The 17,490-nt window shown below is 46.5% G+C and overlaps 1 protein-coding gene across 17 annotated transcripts in view; it reads left to right on the top strand.

Moving 5' to 3' along the window:
- The first annotated feature begins 6,875 nt into the window (after positions 1 to 6,875).
- WNK2 (WNK lysine deficient protein kinase 2) overlaps positions 6,876 to 17,490 on the top strand; it is a 96,051-nt gene continuing 85,436 nt past the window's right edge. For 16 of the 17 annotated variants that reach the window (XR_012057901.1, XR_012057902.1, XM_030283211.4 and 13 more), the window contains exon 1: positions 7,011 to 7,877. Coding sequence is in view for 15 of the 17 variants with exons in the window: in XM_030283211.4 (XP_030139071.2) it covers positions 7,176 to 7,877 (702 nt within the window). In the remaining 2 variants the exon portion in view is untranslated. Of the gene's footprint in view, positions 7,878 to 17,490 lie in introns of all 17 variants that reach the window. The other variant, XM_030283204.4, reaches the window with a different exon arrangement.

Here is a 17,490-nt window from a genome sequence, read left to right as displayed (position 1 = left end):
CAGAAGACTGATAAATTGCTTTATTATATCATCCTGTACTATATTAAACTATACTTATTAAGAAACTCAGTAACCCTTACAGCCAGTCCCATACAGCTTTGACCTAATTGGTCAATCAATCCAAACACCATCCAGTGTCCAATTAGGAAATCACCCTTTAGTAAACAAATCTCCATAACACATTCCACATGTGCACAACAGCAGGTGCAACAAGTGGAGATAAGAATTGTTTCTCATTCTTTTCTCTGATCTTCTCACAGCCTTCTCCAGGAAAATGCCTGGGAAAGTCTGTGCCTGCTCTCTGTGGCCAGAGATCCATTCCTAGCCTGCTGCCACAGGCTAGGAGCTCTCTGTCTCCATGTGGTGACTCCCCTCAGGAAGCCAATGTTGTTTGCTGCTTGTTTAAAAGGCTTAAAAATAATGTGTCAGTGCACTAAACAGGAGGTTTCTCGTGAGGAGGGTGGAGGATTAAGGCTCTTTGGAGCACAGGCATTGGCTCCACAGGCCTTTTGTTGTCATCAGTGTGTGACACAGTTTCTGTATTCCTTAAGTGGTTAACCTTTGTAAATATTGTTTTAATTTCTGGTTAATGCCGTCCGTAGTAGAGGTGCTTGTGACTTTTGGGTGTTCCTCAGAGTGGTGTGTTCAGAGTCACTGGAACCAGTCAGGCACATGGGTGCAATCCTCACAGCACAGCACCTGTTTGAACTCGTTTGTGACATGAGCCTGTCACTAAATGCACATTGCATGGAGGGAGGGTTTTGTGCTGAGGTTTTGTGCTCTCACCACTTCTTCAGTTAATGAAAAAACCAGGATCAAAGAGCTCAGTATAATGAACAGCATTGCATGGAGACGAGATCAGCATACGTTTATTGAAGTTAGAAGAACTTACGCCCTATCTTTTATGTTAGGAGGAATAATGGCACTGTCATTATGTCTTAAATCTTCCTATTTTGCAACACAATGTGTTCAATGGGCTCTTTGATAAAATATAGCTTCATGCTAAAAATAAAAAGTAAAGGGTATTCACTTGGTCAACTTAAATATTTAACATTTTGGAAAATCCTAACCATGTTATTAAGTGTCACATTGAACTCCTTGATTTGGTCTGTTTTGCTCTGTTCCTTGTTTTGATCTAATTCTTACATTGCTCTTTCCATCTATTTTGTTTTCATTATAAAGGTACCTGAGGGATCATAGCAGGAAATGTCACAAGAGGTGAAAGAGGTTTTCAAAAAACCCAACCTGCTCTTTGAACTCTTGCAATCCCTGTGCCCACACAGGAGCATTTGGAAATGTATTGGGTCATTCATTTGGGCTTATGGCAGGCTGAAAGCCATTGTTTTCTGGCAAAGAAAAGCAGATAAATAATTAAGTACAAACTTTGGAATTATACATTAATTTTTAAACAACTATTCATCATTGGTCAGATTTGGTGTGGGAAAAATGATAGGCTGCCTGTCTGAAAAATAAACCTCACCTTCATAGAGTTGTGTGGAGAGATAATGCTTAATGTAAATCATAGAATTGTAAAATAACTGTGTTTTTGCTGACTAAGCTGACCTTCAGAGAGGCCTGAACAAAATTCCCTGGGCACAGATGGCTCCTGGGCTGGGAAGCAGCAATCACACCTCATAAATCCACACAGCAATGAAGATACTGCTCATTAACTTTTGTGCAGCACCATAAAGCTTGTTTACTTAAGGAATCTGAGAGGTAATGTGGTGGCATATTATTATGCCTGTTAAAATCTGTAGGAATTAAAAACATGGAACATTTTTTTTCCGTCTATACTTGTCACGCATGTTAGAATGATATGTTGTACTAATGTCACACTGCAGGGCAAAGAAAGCTAAATGGAGCCCAGCCCCTCCTGAGGAGGGTGGCACACACCTTCCCACCACTCACTCCCTGCCCTTGCCTGGTTCCCTGACCTGCAAGGTGAGTTTGCCAAGAGCATCCATCATTCTGACATAAAGAGATGCTTGTTTACACCTTTGTGATTAGTTTGTATTAATTCAATTACTGAGTATCATAGAATCAGAGTCATTAAGGTTGGAAAAGACCTTTAAAATCAAGTCCAACCATTAACTTAAGATAACTGATACTTAGGAAGAAGTTCTTTACTATAAAGGTGGGCAGGCCCTGGCACAGGTTTTTCAGAGAAGCTGTGGCTGCCTCTAGATCCCTGGCAGTGTCCAAGGCCAGACTGGATGGGGCTTGGAGCAGCCTGGGACAGTGGAAGGTGTCCCTGCCCATGGCAGGGGGTGGAATAAGATGACCTTGAATCCTTCTAGGATTCTAGGATTCTGTGATACTTGGACCACTGTATCTAGAGTCCCTATAAACAAATTAATCGACTAGAACATAGATGACCTAATGGGGAATGTATTGTGAAACTGGATTTTTAAATGATGATTATTGTTCTTTCAAAGAAAAAGCAATTACTACATAACACTACATTAGAGCCCATAGCGCATGTGCAGGTAAAAGAGCATACCCTGGGTGCAACTGAAAGTAGCTCTCAATAGGCATTTGACCTGATTTCAATCCGGACATAAATTATATAAAAAACTGAGTTAATAGAAAACTGGAGGCCAGTACAGATGGTTCCATGGTCTCCTGCAAACATTTATTTTAAACAAATAAAAAATTTCTCAGTATCTGAGAACCTGAAAGTCAAGCTGGTCAAACTGGTCTGAACTTCCTCACTCAAAACTAACAAACACAGAAGGAAAATAAGGGATGTTATTAAGTGAAAATGGTTCTTTTCCTCCCTTTTAAAACTAACACTAACTATTAACTGGGACAAGCTGTCCTGCTCTGTGTGAGTGACTGACTGTTCCTGCCAGATGTGAGGTGAGTCAAAGACAGACCTGTGGTAATCTGCTTGTCAAGTGGAAATGCCCATTTGTGCTCTGGGGTGATGTGTGTCTCACTTAGCACCGTGCATGGAGAGAGAACCTCACCAAGGGGATGAGCATCTTGGCTTTCATTCCTTCAAGGAGCAGTTCTCCTAGTCAAAGGCTTGATTAAAGTCACAGTCTGAGGTAACACCTTCGCTGCCTGTCAGTTGAAATGTGCTATAATTTCCAATGTCATCTGCATACCAGTCAGCTCTTGAAGGTGAATCTGCTTCTAGCTTGTTCTGATGATGGTTGATGATCCAATATTCAGGAAAACTGAAACTGTTCATCTTTTTCCATGCCCTTTGGTAATAAAGCACACTGATGTAGTAAGCTGTGTGGGTAGAACAACCTCCTTGTGTCTGTGTGTCTACTGGCTTGCACAGGCTGAAAGAGGTGAGCAGAAAAATCAACAACAGGTTTCTGCCTTGGGTAAACTGAGAAAAGTAGAGGCAACCCCATAAAATAGCTTATCACAAGAGAAGGAGAAGGTTGGAGGGGACCACAGTGGGCCGCCTGGTGCTCCTGCTCAAACAGAGTCATTCTAGAGCACAGGACTGTGTCCACAGACAGCTCTGGAGTATCCCCAGTGAGGGAAACCCTCTCTGTGCAGCCTGTTCCAGTGTGAGATCCCCTGCCCAGGACAGACGTTCTCCCTTATGGAAAGGTAGCTTGTAGGTCACTGTTCCCAGTGCTGAGGGCTTTGGGTAGATGGGAGAAACAAAGACTGCATCAGTCTGTACTTTGGGTGTCGTTCCAGTCCCCCCTATATGCCTGCTGAGCATTCCTCACCCATCAGGCATGAGCTTGGGACAGGGGGCTAGCTTGGGACTGCTTGAGCACAGGGCATGGGAGAACTGGGCACTGGATCCCTCTGTGGCTATGTGTCCATTGTGGTCATTGACACTGGGGAAGGCTGGAATGGCTGCTCCTGATGGCTGGGGAAAAGTGCTCTGTCTGCTAGGCAGCATCCCTCTGCTGGGACGGGCCATTGTTTCCTGCCATGGAGTGCTAGATCAGACTGGGGCTAGTCTCAGAGCTTCCCGCACTGTGCCACACTGCTCTGCAGGTGTGGCACTGCCTGAGTGGGGTGCAGACCCCGGTCCCGTGGTGCTCCGTGCTGTGACACCTCTGCTCAGCTCACTCACCTGGAGATGTGGAGCAGGCAGAGAGCAGCATGGAAAAAAGGTCAAACAGCTATCTGGGAAGAAGCATTTTCTTTCAGTTTTAGAATATTAAAGATCATCATGTAACAGACTCAGAGCACTTGATAGTGGATGACAATTAAGTTTGTGACCTGCAAATTATCGCTAAATTTTCAGTAGACAAATAGACACAGGAAGAGCCCTGGCAGAATGTGACACTGGACAGCACAAAAACTCAGCTGTGAGAACAGGTGTTGTTTCATCTGTGGAGCCCTGGGAAGGGGTCAAGGGAACACCGGTGCAGCGTGGCAGTGCTCGTGTATCCTCCTGAGATAGGGGTGGGATGCTCTCTACACCTGAGGGTGTCCCTCTTTCTTCTGGCAAGGCCTGGCAGACAGGGAAATCCAGTCTCCTTTTCCCCCCATATTTTTCTTGATTGTGGGTTTTGGGGTTGATATTTGGTCAGCTCTAGAATATTCACATTTTATCCTGTTCACCTGCAGAGTGAAATGCTGCCAGCTACATTTAGCCCTCTCATTACCCTGAATCTTATTCCTTTTCTACATGGTGGTGGGAATTTATGTTACTCTGAAGAGAGTTTTAGGTCAGTTTATGTAATAAGTAGGAGAAGGTGTCAGAGCTCTTCACCTTCCCTTCTTTTCTCCCGGTAACTGCAGACTGCTCTCTGTCTACCAAATTTCCATGTGCAGAGAAGTGCAGAGCCCAGCACACAGGGCTAATATTCGGGAATTTGGGTTTCTATACAGCACACAAATCCATGTTTCATGCCACAATTGCAAGTCCTAGAAATATCACTGATATTTGAACACTTCAAAAAGCAATACCACTTAAAGATCAAATGCGTCCATGAGGCTGAATTATTAGTTAAGTGTGATTTGTAAAAACAAGCCACCAGTGATTCTATTGACAATGACTACCCAGTTTCTTATTTTAAAAGGGTTTTAAAAAAAAGTCGTTCTTAACTAAAAATTAATTAATTAAAAGAAGAACTAATTATGGTTGCCTGACAGTCAACTTCCCTTCCCTCAGAAATCTCAGGGAATAATTACTTAGTAAACCTTCTCTTTTTATTTTTCTTTATTGACTTAAATCTTAATTACATATAGTATGTTTGTATGAACCTAATACTTGAGAAAGGAGCTTGGCAGTAGTGGCAACCAGCGTCATTTTTGAAATTTACAGAGCAGAAATGTCACAGCTGTTACAGGGCACAGCCTTTGGCAAAGCCAGTATCCCGTGTCTGTCCTCACCTAAGGATGGATTACAGAAGTTTGGATTGGAAGAAATCTTAAAGCCCATCTAATTCCTAACCCTGCCATGGGCAGGGACACCTTCCACTATCCCAGGATGCTCCAAGCCCTGTCCAAACTCGCCTTGGATATTTTCAGGGATGGGGCAGCCACAGCTTGTCTTGGAAACCTCTCCCAAGACCTCTCTACCCTCACAGCCAATAATTCCTTCCCCATATCCCATTTAACTCTGCCCCCCGGCAGTGGGAAGCCATTCCCTTTTGTTCTGGACCTCTAGGCTGTTGCCCAAAGTCCCTCTCCAGCTCTCCTGGAGCCCTTCTTCTCCAGGTGAACACCCCAAGCTCTTCCAGCCTGTCTCCAGAGCAGATGGGCTCCAGCCCTCCAATTATTTTTGTGGCTTCCTCTATACCAGCTCCAGCAGGTCAATATTCTTCTGGTGCTGAGGCCACCAGAACTGGAGCCAATCCAGTTGGGTTCTTTGAACCTAACACAGCACAGATGGGTGTCGAGATAAAAGTTTCCCTCTATCTAGGCTAATTTGAAGTGTTGGTCACAGTGAATGATGGGGTCAATATCCACAGAGTGATTATTGAACTGCTTGGAATAAAGAAAAAGCCCAAAAAAGATAACCCAAGGTTCTGAGGCTTGTCATGTGTTGTGACCTGCCATGCAGTACATAGGTGGGTTGTGTGGTGTTTGCAGTGGCCACATGCGAGTCGGTCCCTGGTCACATTTTGCATTTGAGGAATGCTAAAAGACGCTGTGTGCAGAGAGCATCCAGTTTCTCTTCAAGTCACCTTCCCTTTGCCTGAAGCCGTGATAATCGGCTGCTTGGCACAGCCACCTCCTGGATCCAGAAATCAGCTAGAGTTGGGGCCCGCGCCCTGCACCCATCCCACACCTGTGCGGGCGCTGAGCGCTCGGAGAGATGCTCTGGGGGAGATGTCTGGGAGCGGTGCACTCGGGGAACGCCTGTGGTGAGGATGCCGTGGGAGGACGCTCTCGGGGGACGCTCTCGGGGGATGCCCGTGGGGGCACCTGCGGACGGGCGGACGTTGCCGGAGGGGGAGCGCGGCAGCGGCGGTGCCCGAGACCCTCCCATTGTCTGCGGCGGGGCGGGGCGGGGCGGGGGAAGCGTGGCCGAGGACGGGGGGCGGTCGCCCTTCCTCCGCAGCCTCATTGGCGGCTGCCGAGCGCCGGTGCGCTAAATGGGCGCTGCCCGGGAGCGCTGCCATTGACAAAAAAGCGGCGGTGGTCGGGGGGCGTGGTGGGGCTGCCGCAGGGTGTCCGCGGGCAGGGGCGCGGAGCCGCCGGGTGCGGAGCGGGAGGCGCGGCAGGGCCGGCGCGGCAGGGCCGGCGCTGCGGCGGGGGCGGGCTGCGGCGCAGGGGCGGGCCGAGCCGAGCCGCGGAGCCCCGCACCGGCAACGGCTCCCCCGGCCCCGCCGCGCACCCGGGCAGGCGCACGCTCGGCGGAGCCGCCCCTCCTCCGCCGCCCGCCTTCCCCCGCGCATGGCGCTGAGCGCGGCAGCCCCCAGCTCCGCACGTAAGTAACGGCCCCGACGCGCCTTTGTGCGCGGGCCCTCCGCAGCTGAGGGGCTGCACCGGTCGTCTGGCGCTTTCGGCCGCGCCCCTGCCGGCACCGGGGACAGGGGGAGCCCGGTCAGAGAGGCCGCGGCCCGGCCCGGGGGCTCGGCTTGTCGGAGCCCCGGGGCCGGGGAAGGTGCCCGGGGCCCGGGCCGGGCTGTGACGGCGCCTCAGGACTGCGCTCTGCCCCGCGGCGGTGGTGGCGCGGGCGCGGCTCGCGGTGACTCCCCCGGGCCGGGGCGGCGGCGGGCGCTGAGCCCTCAGCGCGGATGGAAAGTGGGGGTGATGCTAGAGCGGCACCTCGGCGGGGCGGCAGAGGCGGCGGCCGTGGCGGGGTTCCAGCGGCTGCCGAGCCCGGCGCTCCCCCGGCCGCGGAGACTAGCGTGAATATGGATGGGCCCGGCGGCAGCGGGAGCGGGGCCGACGCGGACACGGACGCTCCTGCAGCGCCGGCAGCCCCAGGGGCCCTCCCGCCTCCCCGCGGCCCCGGCTCTAGGGACAGCAAGCTGGTCCATCAGCGGTTCCTGCGGAGGAGCGTGGTGGACTCGGACCAGGAGGAGCCTGCCTTCGACCTGCCCGAGGCGGAGAACCAGCGAAGAATCATCCTGCTCCCAAAAACCAGGAGGATAATCGCGGAGCGGGCGAAGACGGGGCAGGAGGCGGCGGGCCGGGAGGCTGAGGGCTCCAGGGAGCCGCGGGCAACGCCGGCCGCGGGCAGCGCTGCGGGTGCTGAGGAGCAGAAGGAGCCAGGCAAGGATGCGGAGCGGAGAGAGGCGCAGGATGCTGCCAAGGACCAGGGCAAGGCTAAGAAAGAGGAGCCCGAGGAGGAGGCTGATATGAAAGCGGTTGCCACCTCGCCGGATGGCAGGTTCCTAAAGTTTGACATTGAACTCGGGCGAGGATCCTTCAAAACGGTCTACAAGGGTCTGGACACAGAGACGTGGGTGGAAGTCGCGTGGTGTGAGCTGCAGGTAAGCCCAGCTGATCTACTGTGCTTTTTTCTGTCTCATGAGCCGGTAACTAAAGGCACCGCGCTGGTGTCATTCAGAGCAGCTCAGCCCTGAGCAGCCTTTATGGTCACCATCGCTTAGAATCCAGTGTCTAACTATAGCGCAATATCCCCATTGGCTCCGGATCCACCACCTTATGTACACTCCTCCCACGCTTAACCCCCTCGGTCCGGCGCCGCTGCCGCCGCGGGGCCACGCAGGACCCGCCTGGTGCAGAGAAGGTCACGCGTGGCTTCCGCGGCGTGGGAAAGGGCGGAGCGGGGATGCTCGGCTCGGGGCAGCAGCTCCCGGTTAAAATGCCACCGACCGTCAGTCATTTGAGTGCGTTTGCAGGAGGAAAATTTCCTTTTGTGTTATTGCTTCAGAAAGGCTGAGGAACTTCTCCCTCCGATCTTCCCTCTCCCCTGCCATGAAATGGTCACTGTCCTGGTGAATCAAACCTCCTAATATACCCTGGTGCTTGCCTTTTTTTAGGCACCATTTTGCAGTACTTTGGTTAGGTCAGAGACTTATCTTTGAAAGACAAAGGTCAAATACCTTTGAAAAGACGTATTTTTACATTAAAGTTCTAGATCTTCAGAATGAAGTAGTATCATTCAGTAGTATCTAAAGAGAATGAAGGTTTAGATGCTATCTTTTGCTGTTACCCTGTTCTTGGGGTTTGTAGCTTTTGGTAAAAGTCACAGTAGTACATACCTAATTTTTTTTTTTTTTTTTTTTTTTTTTTTTTTTTTTGCTTATAGTGCCTGTTACCTCACTTTTGTTGGCATCCATTGGAATGAGACCTAGCTAAGAGAAAAACCTAATACAGAATTAATATTATTTTATTTTCAGCCTGAGTTACTCTGCAACTTGTTTAACTGTTCATTATAATTTAGGATCTTTAAACTTCCATTGGATAGCTGAGCTTTATGGCCTACAAGAGTACTTGAAACTGACATGGAAATAACGTGTTATTGTATGTCTGAGCTCCTGGTTGGTTGTTTGTATTTTAATGTTGGCCCAATCTGTTTGCAAATTACTCTTGGCGGCCTGGGATAGCTGGGGATGGATGTACAGCTACATCTTTATTCTCTGATGATTTCATTACATACCATAATCATAATTCACTGCAACAATTCTTTCTTAATAAGAATTATGGGGAACACTTCTCAGTCTTCATAGTCGTGCATTCCCTGGCTTTTATCAGGCAGGGATGCAGAATGGGACACACAGACCGGGCGAGGTATGGAGGGCTGGTGGTGAGGGGCTGAACCGCTATCTCCTCCACCCTGGGGGTCCCGGTGTTTGTGGGGAAAGGGGGTCTGGGGGATTGTTAAGGGGATTTTAAAGAGAGCTGCTGGAGGAAGGCTGGGGACAGGCCTGGGCTTTTGTCTGGCTTGGCTGGGAATTGAATCCGGAGTGTGTAAGTGTTCTACTTCAGCAGCCTGAAACCCACGCGGGATGGAGGCTGAGATGCTGCTGGAGGGCAGGTTGGGAGAGGCTGAGGCTGCTTCTGTCAGTCCATGCAGCGCAGGCCAGAGCCATCACTGCACAGCCACAGCACAGACCCAGAATTCAGCATGGTGCCAGGTTTTCTCAGAGGGCTCTAGCAGGGGGATCGACATAGATGGATTTTCCACGTATTTTCTGTAATGGAGCAGCTTTAACAACCAAAGCCTGTCAAATCTGTTGGTGAACACTGCTTGGAAGTGCTAGTCTGGATCATGTGCACCTAAGGAGGAGACAGGGAAGGGAAAACTGCAGTGTGAAAGCTTTCTTCCTGGTGAATGGCCTTCATAGTCTTAATTACACTTGTTTAGGAGTTCTTGTACTGACTACGTGTGAAGAAATCTGTATAATACTCAAATTCCTGTTAGTTTTCACTATATGTGCTTCAACCCAAAGCAGATCTTACTGCTAGATATTTTAAATTTGATACAGGATTTGCTTTAGGCTTCTAATTGCGGAAAGAAAACTATTGTTTGGCTGCTTTAGAGAACTTGGTGTGAATCCCTTGGAGGCAGGGCTCCTGGGTCTCCTTAAACTCTACTGTGTGAAGTTTTGAGTGATGCCGAAGGTAAACGGGAGTTGGTATGTGACTTTGGAAGCCAGTACTTCTGTCTGGATTGGGAAAACCTCATTGAATGACAACAGCCTTTAATGACTACAGGATTAAAGCCTGTGCCTCTGGACTGGATTTGCATGGAGGAGGCAATGGGAGAAGGTGTGAATGGCAGTATTGTCTCTTTAACTTGTAGAATACTTTCAGTTCAGCTGGGGAATTTTGGGGAAAACATTCAGAGGGTGCTGTCAAGTAAATCACTTTATTCATGGCTGCTTTTTTTTTTTTTTTTTTTTTTTAACTGTGAACTGTGTCAGTTAGATCTACTTCGATTTGTGTTTCTCTTCACAAATTTGAAGTTCACTATAGGTAGCAGGAGACTGAGTGGAAGCCATCATATCACCATGCTGTTGGAGACAAAATGCCTTCCTCTGCAGTCTCAGAGAATGCTACACCATCAGAACCCAGGCCAGAGACTTTTTGTGGAAAAATTGCTGCAACCTGTAGTATTTTTCTTGTGGAGATGCACTTGTGCTTGTTCCACTTGTTTCCACTTGGGAAATTAAAGTGGACAGTGTTGAGGTTCCATGCAGGCATTAATCCTGTCCTGGCTCAGCGGTTTTTCAGCAACCTTGTGCTGTTGCCTGTGTGTCTTTGTCCATCTGTACAAAGGTCTTGCAAGCCATTCTTGTTCATTGGCTTTATTTCGTTGAAAAGATGGCTTTAGGGTTCAGAACTGAAGTCATAGCTCTGATTAGGGCAGGACCCGAGCGCTAACCAAATGATCTGGGTTTTAGACCTGGCTGAAGTGGTGAAAGTTGTAGTTGAATTCCAGCTAGAAAATAAGGCTGTTGTTCCTTCATGAAGCTGAAGTGCTGGAGCAAGATTAGTGTGCCCCTGCAGTTTTGGAAGAGTTTGCATTCCAAGGTTTTCAGCAGCTATAATTAATATTAATTGATGGTGTACAATTGCTGTGTGGTGGGGCTTTGGCATAACAGTATTGCAGTGTTGTACTCCTAAATAAAGTGTTGGGTTATGAATAAGGAATACAGGCTTTGCCACTCCGCTGATTGCAAGACAGATATTCAGTTTAGTTAGATGAATGGTTTCAAAATGCTCATCATGTTTCCCTTTGGGAATATATAGGAATTCTGCAAAGAGTCAGACCTGGTATTGTGAAATGCAGAGGCCTCATTGTACTATATGGTTCTTTCTTGGACTGTGAATACCATCATTGTATTTAATTTTCATTTTTTTTAATTGAGAAAAGGGGAAGGTTGAGTTGTCTAATCCTGCTGTTGCAGGAAGGTGTGAGATGTCTGGTGATCATCACAGTCTTATACCCCGTATCAAAATTCCAGGATTTTTTTCCTGAAAAGGGTAGTAACTCCAGGATTTCAAGTAGTGTGGTAGTTTGGTTTTTGTTAGTGTCCTTGCTGGCTGGCAGCATTCATCTGATATCAAAATAGTAGCAGGTTACTATCTGTGCTGGTAATTTATTGGCCAGATAGACTTTGTAGTGTAAATGAGCAGAATAATTTAGAAAATCTGGGAGGAGAAGAAGAGACAGAGACTATATCTGAAGTCTGCTCACACTAAGTGAACTTCAAGACCAATTTTGTCTGTTTCCAGTTAATTCTTGTGACTGTGACTTCTGTTTAAATTGAAACAATTGGTTTAGCTGTGCTCTACGGTGTCAGTATGAAAATGTTTGCGTTTGCCTGTATCACTGGTATTTGTTAGCAGAGCTGTTGCCCTGGCATGGAGAAGCAGGGCAGGGATATGGTAGTGAACTATTAATAGACTGCTTCTCAAATTCAGTAAATATAAAATAGAGCTGGGTCAAGCTTCACATTCTGCTTGTGAATCACACAAGACTCCTTTCTTTTGCTTTGAGCACATTGTGCCTCAAGGTTGGTTGTGTACTCTTAATTCTGGTGAAACTCTTCATGCTAAATGTGTAGGTCCAGCTGCCATAAGAAGAAATTACTTCAAATCAGAGCTAGGTGTAAAGGATATTTCTGGTCCCTTTGGTCATCTCATATCCACAGTTGATGGGGGTGGAAAAAGTTGATGTTGCAAGCTGTCACTGTGGTGATCCTTGCAATTGATGCACAGTCTGACATGAGTGAGGTTGACACTGGTGATGTTGTTTTGTGGCTAGGGTGTAACAGAGGTTTAAGGGTTTGGAGGCAATGGTAATGATGTGCTAAAAGATGCTGGCTACTGGAGTTAATGCATTTTGGTAGTCTGAACGACTAGAGATGCTGCACAGGTTTGAAAGAGTGTCTCCTGGAAGGTAGAAGACCCACTGTGAGGGTTAGGTGTGAAAGCATTGTTGAGGAAGGAGGCTCCTGCCTCATGAGCCTACTGCAGTGGTGCATGTGAGTTCAGTGACAATTGAGAAGTTTGGTTTTTAGATTTGCCATGATGTGGCTGTTGATGGGTAGCAGCAGGACACTTACCTGTGTGTGCCTTAAGCTCTGGACTGGGTCTGCTGGCCAGAAGGCATAAATATTAACTTAAGTGCTGATGTGTGATGCCTGGACAGGCCGTAGGTGTAAGGCAAGGGCAGCCAAAGGTGTGTCACACAAGATATGTGACATTTGGCACTCTTACTGGAAGAGGCATCTTCACTGTGCTGCAACAGGAGAGGCTTGTAGATAGCAGCTGGAGGGTATCCAGAAGGGTCATGTAGAAGCAGAACTGGTTTGCTTCATGTTTAGGTGTATACGTATGAAGTTATGTTTGGAAATGTATCTTTTCCCTCAAGAGACACTTGTGGACAGCATGGGTGCTATCCCAGTGTTGATTTTGATGGGTCTGAAACTGTGGTTGGTCAAGAAGGGCAGCAGAGGATTTTCCTTTTGGTGTTAAAAAGTCAAATGGAAACAACCTTCAGTCCAAGCACCTTGCTATTCATGTGTTGCTCTGAAAGGAGGGAGCAGCTCCCTGACTGTGCTGGCCTCCTGCCACCTGGGAAGCAGAGGTCAGCTGTCCTGTAGGAGGGATCACAGCCACCTTCTCCAGCACTGCCTGGCTACAGCTGCTTCTGCCTGGACTCTGCATCAGTACAAGAGTAGTTGTATGCCCTTCTAAACCCAGTTTCTACATAAACCACAAAATAGAAAAATAGAGCCCCTTTTATGTGTGACTGGTCCCTTGGTCTGGAATGAACTGATCTTCAAACCATAAGCAACTTCCTCTATCCCTGATTAAAATTTCATCATCCTCCAACGGAATCAGGTCTGTATCTCATTCTGGCTTTATGCTTGTCCTAAACAGTGTGCTTGTTGGGAATTTTGCCCATTCATAACTAGCTGCTTAGCTTCTGAGAGATTCACATGCAAATACCCATGCCCTGTGAAAGACAATGGGAGTTTGGACATGGAGTGGATCACAAGTCCTACTTGTTCTCTCCTATCCACTGCCATCACCTGTATTGTGAATACAAGTTGTGACATGTCACTGAACCCCTCTAAGCCTTAGGAAGCATCTTATTTCCCAGCTGGTTGTCTGTAACAATTGGTAAACCTGGATTGAGTTTCAAATCAGCTGGTAAAAATGTGCACTGAAAACTTTCTGGAGTGACTCTTCTATGATGTGCAGGTAGTGGGGGGTGGTGATACCTCTTCTCAATCCCTCAAAGAAATATAAGTAAACTCATACCTGTACTCATCTTGAGTATCTGCTACCCTTCTTGACCACCCTTGGTTTCAGACACATCAAAATCAACACTGGGATAGCACCCATGCTGTCCATAAGTGGCACTTGAGGGAAAAGATATTTTATGGGAGATGCTCCATCTTGGTCTTGAATGGTCTTACCTGTGCTGTCAGTTCACCACAATCCCCAAAATGCATTAAAAGAAAATTACACACACTGGAAAATGATTTTACTGTATGGTGTTAGTTACAGTAATATGGCTGTGTGATACGCTGGTTAAATGTGCAGTGGGAGTAATGGGCAAAATGAAAGACCATGTTCTCGGAATGTCCATCTTGTTTAAACTGTCGAGGAAGGAGTAACTGATGACCTAATACCATCTGTTCCTCAGTTGTTCGCTGCAGAGGTCTATAAGCCACTTATTCATGAACTCTGGGGAAAATTGAGAGGAGAAGGCAGGGCCAAGCAACACTGTGGGCAATTCTAACTTGGCCATGTGAATTCAATCTGATCTTCATTCTTGACCTTCTTAAAGGAAAATTAAATGTTCTTAGAATGCTATTTGATCCTGTGATGTATCTCAGCACCACCTTACTAAATTTAATTTGAGTTTTAGACACTGATTAGATTCATATTTTTTGCAAAAAAATTGTAAACCTAAAGGAAATGAGCTTTTTTATTTTTTTGTTCACACCAGTCCTGTTTTGTAATGGTTTTGTTTGGGGGAGGCTGTACAGTAGCTGGTTGCTAAAGCTATTAATTAATATATTTTTCAGATTCTGGAAGTTCTGACATAGTTCATCTTTCTCTATTTTAAAGGCCTTTTGTTTCATCAAAAATCAGAGAATTTGAAAGTAAACCTGTATCGATGATGGCTGCCTTATTGTTTGTTTGGGGATTTTTTGTTTATTTATGTAGTTCTGTGGAACTGTCAAGTATTTTCCATTAACTTTTGTGCAAAGCATGAGTCTCTAAACGGTGGTTCAGAACTGAGCATGGTAATGTGATATTCTGTATTCCTGAATTAACAGAGCTTGTCCAAAGGCAGTGTCAGTGCATCTTACATGCTTAAGCTGCCTATAACCCAGTCAGACTAAACAGATGAAGGGTTTTTTTCTTTAGCTGAATAATAAAATTTGTTCTATATTCTATAAAATTAAACTTTATTAAAAAGAACAGTTGACAGTTGGTCACGTTATGTATTGAGAACTGAGTATTGATTTTACAGAGGTAGGATTTGATTTTAGCCACACAAATACTATCTGGACCAGGCACTGCCTCTGTCTGCTTCCGAAACGGATGTTCCTTTCTCTGACTAGCGCGTGCTCAAAGGATTATAGTTGTGGTGTTTATTCCAGATTTTTATACAATAAGCAGCTTTTTCACATTGCCTTTCCCTATGCTGGATTGCTTCAGTTAGAGGAGCATTTCAGGTGCCCCATTGTGCTGGCCAGAGCTGGTGCAGCTGTGGTGCTTGACTGAGCAGAATCAATCCTACTGTTCAAACAGAATGCTTGGGAATGTGGTGGTGGGGAAATCAAAATTTGCAGTGCATGTAGCTCTTTGCTGCAGGCCTGTGATGCACTTTGCTGAAACCCTGGAACAGTTTTACAAGAGCCAGATATTATCAAAATAGGCTCATTTTGTTCCAGGCTTTGCTAATTAATTAAGGAAAACAGGCATGGTTGTGTGCATCTGAACTTGTTTTGTTTCTCTTTCATATCAGTGTGTGCTTGGAGAGTTGTAGATAATAATGCAAGTGTTACACTAATGAAATAGGCTTGCTTTTATCTCAGTTATAACACTTCTATTGCTAAGAATGGCAGAATCTTCTGTTTTGAAAGCATGAAATTGCAGGAGCTGTGCCCCTTAGCTGCCAGGGCAGTAGTGTAAGGCAGCTTGGTAAAGGCTCCAATGAGCCTTACACGTGTGAGGGGAGCTGGGAGTGAATCTCCCCTCATGGTGTAAGTTCTTTAGTCTAAGTTTGGCCATTGTAGGAGGGGAGATGGGCACTACCCTCTTCTAGGTGTCATGTCAGAGGAGAGTAGTTGTCATCACTCAGCTCTGTCTCCATGTGATGGGTGTGTAGTTTGAGGAATGGCTGAAGAGTTAATTTCTGGATCCCAGCTGTGCTCACACATGGGGGGGCCCGTTCCAAGGCTGAAGCCATTTGGGCTGTGTGCTGGAGGCAGGAGCTGTCGCGAGCACCTTACCTTGGGGAAAGGCACAGAGCCCTCAGTGTACTGGCAGCTGGGGACTGGCTGTCCGAGTCCCAAGTACCTTCAACTGAGTTCATTTGGATCCAGGTCAATTTTATGCCTTATTTTTACAGTCTCATGTTAAATTAAGCTGACTGGATAGATTCCGATGTGATACAAGATACTGCTGTGGAGGCATGCTGGGGCTTCCTCTAGGCTGTGGACAGCTCTGAATCCCTCTGTGAGCAAGAGGATTAAGCCTTCTTTTCAAAGTATAGAAAGAAGAAACTTGTAGCAAATAACTGGTTGAAAGAGGGGAGTGAAATATCATTTTAAGTTGCTGGAATAAATTATAATTTTTATGTTTAGGGTTTGACTGGTTGAATTTCTGACCTCACTCATGAGCACTCTGCCAGAAGCCATTCTCCTGCCACGCAGTAGGTACACAACATCCCCCCACAGGTACTGCTAACATTGAAGGCTTTGATGAGAGACTGACATCCTGACCATGAGAAACTATTAGTGATTAAAAAGTGTGTGATTAAAATGTGTGTCTATCTGTTCACTTGAATGAATCCCTAATGACAAGTTTATAACCAGTAAAGCTACAAAACTATTAGAAAAAGCAATTCTTTCTCTAAGTAACACTGAAACATTAAATACAGCTTCATTTAATGAAGTATGGATATACTTTTTTTAGTGTGCTTTTTGTTTGAGAGAAGGACAGAACAAGCTCAGGCTTATGCACCTGTGGGCTTCAAAGAACATTTTGCCGCCTGGCTGTGTTTTGAGGCTTTTCAGTGTGAAGCCTGGGTATTCAAAAGCAACTGCCACAATGAGGGGACTGGGGATTTGATTTTAGTCACACAAATAGTATCCAGACTTCCTTTTACTTGTGATGTCGCTCAATAACAACCCCATTTATAGCAAACACCACTGGGGTTGTAGCCATGTTGGGAGGGAATCTCCAAGCATGGAGCTGCTGATGGAGAGTGCCTGGAATGGGAAGGTCTGTGCCTGGGGCCGTTGCCTTTGTCTAAGCAGGACACCACAAAAAATACACACTTTACAAACTTGGTCCCTGAAAATTAAATCCAGTGATTGCTGCTGAACCCCGCATTCTCTGGGTGTGATAGGTGTGACTGGTGCTGCTGGTCTGGATTTCTTACAGTTTAGGGAAGGGTTACGGGGTGCTTCATCAGCCCCTTCCTGCCTGCTTTTGATGTTTTTAGAATCACAGAAGGGTTTGGGTTATAAATGAACTGAAAGACCATCTCATTTCAGTCCCCTCCCAAGGGGTTTGGACAATTTCCAGTACACCAAGTTGTCCCTAGCTCCATCCACCCTGGTTTTGAACATGAGCAACCTGTGTCAGTGCCTCATCACCCTCACTGCCTTGCTAGGAAGGCTTTATTAGTAAAATGGATGCCACCTCACAGAAGCTTTCCAGTAGGCTTTTAATAAGCAGTTTAAATGACTTTTTTCCTTCTCATTCCTTCTTTTTCCTGTCTTCTGCCACCCCTCTAAAAGCTAAAAGGACACAGTTCTGCTCTTAACACCTTCTACACTGCCACAGGGTATATACACTTACCCTTTTTTCACATTCCTTATTTTACTTTAGAGGGTCATTTTAACAATTGCATGAAATTATCTCCTGTGATTAATC

This window comes from Taeniopygia guttata, chromosome 12 (genome assembly GCF_048771995.1).
Source record: "Taeniopygia guttata chromosome 12, bTaeGut7.mat, whole genome shotgun sequence".
NCBI lineage: Eukaryota > Metazoa > Chordata > Aves > Passeriformes > Estrildidae > Taeniopygia > Taeniopygia guttata.
Note: the sequence above shows the minus strand (reverse complement) of the source record. Positions and strands in the feature narration are given on the sequence as shown.